The following is a 10,815-nucleotide window of genomic DNA, read 5'->3' as shown; positions in this document are numbered from 1 at the left end:
AAAACTAACAGAAATTACTTCGTGTATGAAAGGGGCTGTTCCCTCCTAAACGCCCCGCTCTTTACGCTAAAGTTTCACTCTTTCTCTCAATTCTACTTTATAAAACATTAAAGAACTTTAGCAGTTCGTTTTTTTAACAGTTCTTTACCACGAACTGCTTCATATGACATTTACTTTTCTTTACAAAATCATCTTTTTTGGGGAAAGTTTTTTTTTTTTAAATCAATAAAATAATGAAAAAGTTCGATAAAATGGTAAAAATAATGAAAAGTTCGTTCCTGCTGCATCAGTTTGCCTAAAATGCCTACGCAGACTTGACCAAAGAGCATGGGGTGACTAATAAGAGTAGAAACTTGTGTCCGGCGCAGAAACTACCAGCGCCATCTAATTTTTGGCAACAAGTGGCCTTTTTCAAGCTTTTTAACGATTTTCGTTAAACGATCAGCCCTTATTACTGAATTGATTTTACTAACTACACAAACTACAATAATTATTCTTATTATTATACTGAAAAACGCCAAGTGTAACAAAACACTCGATGGTGTTGACATTTTTGTTGATATCAGGGCCAGTTCCCACTCTTATAAGAAATCCTTACTCTATAGATTGGAAATTCGAAAAAAGTTTGGTGTGCTAACCCTACATCTATGCTTTTTCTAATGTCTGGTTACAGTGTGGCAATGTAACAAAATTGTATACAAAAGGGTCCTTACTTGATAAACCTTTCCAATATTTGGTTCGATAACATGGGTGAGAAGGAAGTGGACTTTGAGCCAAGTAATCCACTTCGAAACCCAAATTTTTTGCAAGATTCTGGGCTATATAATTCAAATTATCCAATACGCTTTCTATTGACCCCCCCTAACTATAAAAGTCCTCCGTACGTGTCTGATTTTGTTAAAAGACTCCTGTTTTGAAGACCTTAAAATGGTGATTCTTCCAAATGCAATCTCAGAAGTGGGAAGGATTCCCTTTCCAGAGAGGAAAATATCCTGCGCCTGAAAATCTCTCAGCATTCTAAAGATAATCATTTATATTTGCAGTTAAACTTGAGTTGTAAGAACGTGATGAGACGGAGAATACGGAAATGTATAAATGTGAATATCTGTTCTAAGCTAAATGGTTTCTGAAAATGCGGATACTTGTTTTTATAATTCTTGGGATCTTAACTTTCAAGAATGGTAAGAGCTTTTGTCGTAAGGTCTGTTCCGAGGAAAATGGGAAACTTGCAGGAGTTAAACCTTTGGTAATTTAACGGGGAGAAGGTAGGAACAGAAACCACTTGTGCAAAAACACAGTATGCAGTCCAGCAAATTACCTAAAAATTCTACAGAAAGTTAATACTTAACATAAACAATGTGTAATTTTGTAGCGTTAAATATGAACATTCTCTGTAATTTCGAAGTTAATTGCTTTTTTTTAAACATTACTGTAATTGTTTTAAATCAAATAGTTTGCACCACCTTACTATTGAAAACAGAAGGCTCTACGAAAAGTGTGGTTCAATACCGCTTTCTAGGGCTACAAGGAGAGTAAGGTTGAGATGGCTTGGGGCCGTTCTTTGGATGAAGGATGGAAGATTGCTAAAGATTGTCCTTTTTGGCTAACCGTCCGATAAACGGAAACAAGATCGTCCATGGTTGGCGTTGTAAGGTGTCGTAAAGAAATATTTAAGGGAAACAGGAACTTCCTGGGAGGATGTAAAGAGGGATACTTTAAATGGACGGAATGGAGGTGGAGCGTGGGTAGCTGTGTTGGCATCAGGCGGTTTGGTACTGGGGTGAATTGTTGTTAGTAGTAGAAGTGGTAGCAGTAGTAGTAGTAGTAGTACTAGTAGTAGTAGTAGCAGTAGTTTAAAATCAAAATCCAGTCTAGCACAAAGTAGGCCTAAAATAACTTGAGAAAAGTTTGGCAGTTAAGTAGGTTAGTTAGCTGTAAGCTGGTAAGTCTGCTGGCGATGAAACCGTATTTTCTGTAGCCTTTTCTACATTTAAAGAACCTGATAAGTAGGCAATAGCTTAATGTAGGACAAATAAAGGGCCTTAGTCGTCAAATCTTAGATGACACTGGTGATTTTCTTTTCGAAACTAGTGCCTGTTTACAATCCAAAGTTTCAACTAGTCTTTGATCTGTTCATTAGGTTGACAGGCTGGGCGGGGTGTTTGGGGTTTTTGGTCGTGTGTTTGGGTGGCTAATCTTAGAAAAAAAAAACAAAGAAAAAACAGACTTTTCTTATTGAATTATAAAGCAAAGCTGAAACGAAAAAAAATATGCATAGCACCTCACGCTTCATAGATCTAAATTAGATCTATTAATAGATGTGATTCGGTCTTCCAGTGATGATTTATGTAAAACAGAATCAAACTTTATTCACATTTACGATCCTCTGCAGCCTTTTCCCCCATATTGATACTGGTTAATTAGTCCATGCTGTCTTTTGTTAGTTTAATTTTTTTTCTTCGCTGTTTATCGTTTTTGTTTTTGTTTATTTATAATACTCCGTACTTTGTGTTCTTTATACTTTTACGGGTAATAAAGTTCATTCATTCATTCATTCATTCATATAAACTAACTCAAGATATTTCCCAATATTGGCAAAATATAAAAAGTTTTTGGTAAAATATAAAATATAAAAAGTGCTTTTCTGAAAACACAAAACTGACGCAAAAAAATAGGATGTTCCCTTACTTACGGGTAAAAATTCCGTAATTAACTTGTAAAAAAAAATATATTTTATAAGACTCTTAATAGTTTTTCAACGGACACAATAACGATCGCTTTTAGTATAGATAGATATAGAACGATAGATATTTATATATTATATTATATATGTTTATATTATAGATATTGTAGATAGATAGATATAGATATAGAACGATAGATAGATAGATAGATAGATAAGTGTTTTTCAAAAGCCCAAGGGCCATATACACACAAAAATACAAATAAATAACAAACAAGCAAGGAAATTAAACAACAATACCAATTACAACACGCACAGAACCAGAATACAACGCAATAATACCTAATCTAGCGACAAAAGAAATTGCCAACAAAAAAAAGAGTTCTATAAATATAGGAAAATATCATAGGTTAGTATCATAGGTTAAGTTTCCGAAAACGAGGGGCTGGGCAAAATATTTTTTCTCTGTTTTGTTCGGATTTTTTCGGTTTATTTGCTTTTAATGGAGATACACAAAAGTTATTTCTCCAAATCAACGGGAGCGATTTCTTCCTGCCCTTCCCCAATTGGTCCTATTGGTGACAGCCATGCCCAAGAAAAAGTTAAAATATATATGGTTAAACAGAAATCTTACGCCCAAGGTATACGAAAGAAACCCAAGATCTATAATTTTCTTGATTATAACGTAAACATTTTTCTGAAGAAGCAGACCACTGAAACAGCGTGAAATTCGATTGAAAAGCCTGAATTAAGAATAATTTGTTCTCAAGTATTATCCGCAAATGCTATGTTTGGCAACAATCGAAATGTTGGATTGCAACAATTGTTAGAAAAAGCTTGAATGTTCAGTCCAAATGTTTTATCAACCGTTATTTTGTGCAATGAATATTTAATAATAGATTTACTAAAAATTTTTGGGTAAATAGAGAACGGCAAACTTTCGGTGACTTAAAGACTTATCACCAAAATGTGTACGAAAATGTCGTAATTTTTTGTCTTCTACAGAGCCTGGGCCATTCAAACCCCCTTCTGTACCCATCCTTCTATCTCTACAATTCTTTGTGGCTATTTTTTAAATTAATTAAAAAATACCTTTTTTGAAAAAGAGGTTTTTCCAAGAAAAGTAAAAAATGCAAAATATATCCAAGACAAGTAGAGAGAATGTCAAACAATAAAAGTCAAACAAAATGTAAAGTCAAAATCTAAATCAAATTTAAAATGAACAGAAAGCACTACAAATCGACTCTCGATAATTTGAAATTCGAGGAATTCGAGAAAAAGTGCAAATTACCGAGTTGTTCAAAATAACCAGAGTTCAAATAATCATGAACGAACAAGGAAGAATTTCAAATAAACAAGTGCTTTATTGGATAAAAACATACATAAACATGTAGTCTACATAGACACTTATAGACTCTTATATTTAAATTTTCAATCACATATGAATACGGCGAAAAAATTATTTTGCAAAGTAGTCTGTGATTTTTTTTTTATTTGTATTTTACATTGCTCAATTCATTTTAAATTGTCACGATAACTGTAAAGAAATTATCACTTGTTTCTGTTCTCTGAGAGCGTAGAAACGTAAGATATTGATGGATAATCTTGCCTTGTTACCGTGACTGGAATAAATGTTTTTTCTTTTTTATTTTCCTCCTCCTCATCTTGAATTTATCTTGTTTGGTGTTTCTTTCTCAGTTTATCAAATGTTTTTCAAGAGACAGCAAAAAAAGTTCAAATGATCGAGAGATTGAAAATTAACAAACGTCAAAATATCGAGAGTCGACTGTATCACTAAATAAAATGAAACCAAAAAAAAAGAAAAAAACTGCAATAAATAATTAAGTCAAGCCTGGTGAACAGAAATTACCATAAACAGAAAAATTACTTAACCGAAAACAATTGTAATTTTTGGCAGCGTAGTTTTTATTTATAAACATTAACAGTAGCTCGAGACCTCAACTGTGACAAATACAAGGGCCATTTCCTATTTGAGATTTTGACGAATTACCTTCTCACCACCTTTAAGGCTTGGCTGAAGTCCTTTATTTTACGTACACCCATACTAGGGGTCATACCTCCAATATTGACAACGTACTTTCATGCATATCCATTCCTAGTCTTCCAGTTACAGTTTGCACTGACAGTCCAATTAGTGATCATTTCGAGCTTTCTTTTCAGATGTAGTCATTACAGAGCACTAATAACGCTTGTTCCAGAAAGTGGATCTACAATCAAACCTTACCTTATCTTAGACCTTAGATCCTCCAGAGCAAGGGGTGGCTCATAGGGCGTCTATGAAACCTCGCTAGACATCTCGGAGCTGAGCTGCAGCCTTGACGTCCTCCCACTGTGGCTGAAGAGACATCTCCGCATTACTCAGGGCTCAGTCGCATTGTCGTCGTAAGGTGTGTCTTGGTCGACCTCTTTTTCGCCTCCCCTCGGGGCGCCACTCATATACTGTATTCGGGAGTCGATCCTTTGGCATACGGAGGACGTGGGCAAGGTATGTCCATCTCCTACGTTTCAGAAGGCCAGTAACTAATGGCTGACCAGTTCATCGGTGAACTTCTATGTTGGTGACAAACCTTGAACCAACAGCAAAACTTTACAAGCAAAACCGGGAGAAATATAATATTTCCCTTTTTGTTGCCACTGTTGCTTCGGTCCTAAGCTGCATTAAAGTTCCGTTTCATCTACTCTGCTCTAACCCTTCCAGTGTTTCAGCCACTGTTGATTTCAACACTTATTACCATCAAGTCATCCATACTTTGATAGCTGCCGAATGGAAAGCGGTTCCTACAGGACAAGCCAAAATCAGGATAGAGTCACCTATGTGGTCTGATTCCACTGAATTGCCATCGGCAAGACGGCATGTAAAAACGATGCAAAAATGTATCTGAACATTTGAATTGCTTGTTGCAGACAGCTACGCGGGACTGTATTTGAGCTGAAACGAAGCACAAAACGCAAATACAAAGCTGAAATGAAGAGGTGCCGAATTATGGGGCAATAGTTCAGCGGATATCAGAAATCGTGGCTAAGACTAATCAGACCAGACGATCGTCCATCTAGTACTCCTCTGACATTGCATGATTGGCATTCTTACTAAACTAAAATGTATGGAGATGAGAATCTTACTACAACCAATCAATATGAAACGGAAGTTTCCGGCTGGTTTGCGCGTTTCTCATGGCAGCATTCCGCTGTTTCCATTTTCCTTGAGAAGGTCAAGTTAGCTGTCAGAAAAGAGCTTTCCAAAGCAAAGAATGGGATGGACATTGGGAAAACACCTCAAGCGCTTACCTGAATGTTTCTATTCCCATCTTCAGCTTATCTTCCAAATGGGCATCAGAAGGGGTTTTGTTCCCAATACTTTCCGAAAAGTGGTCATCTCATCTATCGCCGAAAAAGGAAAAGATCCAAACGAAAGCAAATCTTATCGACCTATATCCGTCTCGCGCATCTTGAGCAAAGTGTTTGAATATGTGATCTTCTCAGAGCTTGATGCTGGACAATTTGGGACAATGAGCTTGAATTCCAGAAAAGTCTTAGGTGCCTAGATGCTCATCGCCTTTTGGCTTACGTACTTATGAACTCAGAAAGAAATATGTTGCCTCTATATATGTGCATTATTGATATATCGAAAGCGTTCGATAGCGTCGATCACATGCAAGCAATGATTGCTCTACTGCACAATGGAGTAAATTTGAGCATAGTCAGTACTCTCAAATTCTGGTACGAAAATTTGACTCTATTGGACAAATGGAAAGGTGCAATTCCTGATCTCACAAAAATCAAAAGAGGTTTGAGGCAAGGAAGCGTCATTAGTCCTTTTATTTTCAAACATGCAATCTCTAAGATTCTGGACCGTATCTCGCCCTGCCTCCCACTGCATGGTACTGACCTGTCTTACTTGTCAGACGCTGATGACCTTCTACTGCTTAGTAGATCCAAAGCAGACTTAAGGGACAACCTTAACCGACTCCTCAGTGACTTTCAATCTAATGGGCTTTCTATCAATATTGATGAGCGCGAATTTTTTATCATATATTCACCACAAAGTGATTCTCTCATTCTAAGAAATCATGTTGTCTCTACAGTACCGGAGCTGGGAAATCTTGGTGTTGTAATTGCAGATGCGTCTTTGGTGCTGATGCGTCTTGGGTGCTGAATTGTGTACGCTACTCCAGGAAATCTCTTGCCTCGATTTATCATTCATTGTGTATATCACACCTAAACTAACTCGCGGTGCCTTCCACATGCTGTCAGTAAGAGACACTAAAAATGTCCAAAAGGGCTAATATAAATATGCAAAATTGCTACTGTACAATATCCAAGCGTTATAAGAATTCCCGCTTTGAAAAATATGGTCTTACAGAGCCATCAAAGCAATGTTATATAATCATTCGAAAACCAGATAAATTTCAAGGTCCATACTCGACAGAAATGTCGACTAGAACTACGATCTCCTTTTTCCGTTTTCTTTCCGGACAGATTAGCATGAATGTTATCGAAAACTACAACGTTGCCAAAAGGGTTGTGACCAACTATGGCAGCTGATGCCTTTAAACCTAATTTTCTCAATTTGAGGTTGATGTTGTTCATGTGGATGTCGATTTTCCAACGAACAAATGTTCAAGATAACAAACTACTAATGATCATCGGCGATATTCCAAAAAGAGAACAGAAAAGTAAAAAAGGCTGACAGTAACAAGGAAAAATAGATTAAGCCAACCTGTCATTCTGTCCATTGGTAACAAACGACCTGGATGGATCTTTTATCAAGAGTTATTTTCCTTCTTTTGGAAGCAAGTGCAGGAAAAGAGATAGGGGAAACTTCACAGGAATATAAATTCTTTTCCAAAAATATTCCAAGATACAGGTCGAATATGCGGGGTAAAATATAGTATAGTATTTGTTTTTCGTTTTTGTTTCCGTTTTTTGGCTGGCTAGTTATCATAACAGGGCTATATAAATGTTAATACTGAGGCTGCAGAGGTGATATCAACCCTGAGGGCAAACTTCCTGAAAATTTGAAAATTTTTGAACTAAAGAGATATCAAAATTCCAATTTGACATCATAGGGGGTAGAGGAGGGCCGTGTAGAGGAGGGCCGTGTAGAAGAAAAGGAACCAAAAGAGATGTTGATTGCCTTCAGTAGCTCTCGGTCTTTAAAGTTTTATAGGAAAAGAGATAGAGGAATATAATAAGAAATGAAAAGCTAAATTCATATCTCACTTCTGTATTGAATCATTTGGTTGATGAAAGTGAAAATTTAGGAGCAATCACTTGCTGTAAACTTAAAGAATGTTAAAAGTTATCTTAATATTTAGAACATTCTCATAAAGCTTTTAAGCATTAGTTATAGCCTTTGAAAGCGTTGGTTTCAACAGGTGGTGACAGCTACTCAAAGAGCTAATTTTTTTTTTACAAATTCTTTGTCAAACAGTTTTTTTTTCTTTTTCTGGAACGAAGCGCAGGAAAAGAGTACTAATTTGCTGTTAACGTTTAAAATGTTAAACACTGCATTCAGATTTAAAACTTTTTAAACACTATTTAACGCATACGAAACCTTTAGGTGACGAGGAGTTTTAATTCAAAAAAATGGATGGAGAGAGAGGAGAAATTGAAAAAAATGAAGGTATTTTTAACTTACAAATGGGTGATCGGATTTTAATGAAATTTGATATTTAGAAGTACCTTACGTCTAAGAGCTTTTACTTCAAATCCCAACCATATCCGGTGATATTGGGAGAGTTGGAGGGGGAAACCGTAAATCTTGGAAAAACACTTAGAGTGGAGAGATCGGGATGAAACCTGGTGGGTAGAATAAGCAAATGTCGCAGGTAGGTGATTGATGTAATCGCAATGGATTCACTCTCTTTGGGGGAGTTAGGGGGTTCCAGTGCTTCGGTGTGTTTGGCGCTTCTGGACAAGCTAGGTAGATGAAAATTAGTAGTCGTGTCAGCGACCTGCACAATTTCAAATCTAAATATCAAATCTAAATATCAAATTTTCTAAATATCAAATTTCATTAAGATCCGGTCACCCGTTCTTAAGTTAAAAATGCCTCAATTTTTCTAATTTTTTCGAATTAAAACTCCTCAAAAGAGAGCAGATTCAGTCCGGTTATGTCAATTACGTATCTAGGACTTGTACTTATTCTTCCCACCAAGTTTCATCCCTATCTCTCCAGTCTAAGTATTTTTCCAAGATTTCCCGTTTCCCCCTCCAACTCCCCTAATATCACCGGATACGGTCGAGGTTCAAAATAAGAGCTCTGAGACACAGGTCCTTCTAAATATCAAATTCTGTAAGAATCTGATCACCCATTCGTAAGTTAAAAATACCTCTAATTTTTTTAATTTTTCCTCTTCCTCCAGCCCCCCCAGATGGTCGAATCGGGGAAACGACTGTTATCAAGTAAATTTGTGCAGGTCCCTGAAACGCCTACCAATTTACATCGTCCTAGCACATCCAGAAGCACCGAACTCGCCTAAGCACTGGAAATCCCCCAAACTCCCCCAAAGAGAGCTAATCCTTTCAAATTATGTCAATCACGTATATATAACTTGTGCTTATTCTTCCAATTAAGTTTCGTTCCGATCTCTCCACTCTAAGTGGTTTCCAAAATTTCCGGTTTCCAAGATTTCTGTTTCCCACCTCCAACCCCCTATATCCCCGGATCCAAATCGAATTGAAAAAAGAGCATCTGAGACATCAGATCCTTCTATATATCAAGTTTCATTAAGATCCGATCACCCATTCGTAAGATAAAGATACCTCAATTTTCACGTTTTCCAAGAATTTCGGTTTCCCCCTCCAACTCCCCCCAATGTCACTGAATCCGGTCGAGATTTAAAATAACAGATGTGAGTTACAAGGTCCTTCTAAATAAGGATTTTAATTAAAGTTCGATCACTCCTTCGTAAGTTAAAAATACCTCATTTTTTCTAATTTTTCAGAATTAACCCTCCCCCCAGTCCCCCAAAGAAAGCGGGTACGTTCTGGTTATGTCAATCACGTATCTAGAACTTGTGCTTATTCTTCCCGCCAAGTTTCATCCTGATCTATCCGCTTTAAGCGTTTTCCAAGATTTTAGTCCCCCCTCAACTCCCCCATGAGCCACCGGATCCGGTCAGGATTCAAAATAACAGCTCTGAGTCACGATATCCTTCTAAATATCAAATTTCATTAAGGTCTGATCACCTGTTCGTAAGTTGAAAATATTTCATTTTTTCTAATTTTTTCGAATTAAACGTCCCCCCACTCCCCCCCAGATGGCCTAATCTGGGAACAATTATTTTTGATTTAATTTGGTCTGGTTTCTGATACCTCTACGAAATTGTATCGTCCTAGCTTATTTGTAAGTGCCTAAACTAGCAAAACCGGGACAGACAGACTGACAGACAGACCGACAGAATTTGCGACCGCCTTATGTCACTTGGTAAATACCAAGTGCCATAAAAACATGTTTTTTAACTGAAAGTAAGGAGCGATATTAAAACTTAAAACGAACAGAAAGGAATCCCTATATGAAATTGGTTGTTCCCTCCTCAACGTCCCGCTCTTTACGATAAAGTTTGACTCTTTCTCTTTACTTTTCTTTTCAAAACAGAAAAAACTTTAGCGTAAAGAGCGAGACGTTAAGGAGGGAACAGCCCTTTTCAAATACGGAGTAGTTTTTCTGTTCGTGTTAAGTATTAATGTGGCTCCTTACTTTCAGTTAAAAAAACTTGTTTTTTTTTATTTAATTTCTGGGCGTTTTTGAATTAATGCATGTTTTGATTTTGGCTCTCTGGACATGAATAATTGAAACGAAATTTGCATATTACTTTTTTTTGGCTAAATGGCTTTCTCATAGTTTTGATAAGACGATTTTGAGAAAAAAGGAGAGAGGGAGGAAGCCTAGTTGCCATCCGATTTTTTGATTACTTAAAAAGGCAACTAGAACTTTTAATGTTTTATGAACGTTTTTATTAGTAAAAAATATAAGTAATTTACGAAATAACTTACGTAACAAACTTCTATATTCGTATATTTTTGTTAAGTATATGAGGGGGTTCACCCCCTCGTCAATACCCGGTTCTTTACACTAAAGCTTTGAGTCCCAATTCCTTAAGAATTCT

General features: G+C 36.6%; 1 protein-coding gene across 1 annotated transcript in view; it reads left to right on the top strand.

Annotated features, from left to right (window-relative positions):
* Nucleotides 1–1,037: 1,037 nt before the first annotated feature.
* LOC136038283 (U-scoloptoxin(05)-Sm1a-like) overlaps nucleotides 1,038–10,815 on the top strand; it is a 38,894-nt gene continuing 29,116 nt past the window's right edge. The window contains exon 1 of the mRNA XM_065721410.1: nucleotides 1,038–1,181. Within this exon, the coding sequence (XP_065577482.1) occupies nucleotides 1,133–1,181 (49 nt within the window). The 5' untranslated portion in view covers nucleotides 1,038–1,132. The remainder of the gene's footprint in view (nucleotides 1,182–10,815) is intronic.

Source organism: Artemia franciscana, chromosome 17, assembly GCF_032884065.1.
Source record: "Artemia franciscana chromosome 17, ASM3288406v1, whole genome shotgun sequence".
Taxonomy (NCBI): Eukaryota; Metazoa; Arthropoda; class Branchiopoda; order Anostraca; family Artemiidae; genus Artemia; species Artemia franciscana.
This window is presented reverse-complemented; position numbering and strand designations above follow the sequence as displayed.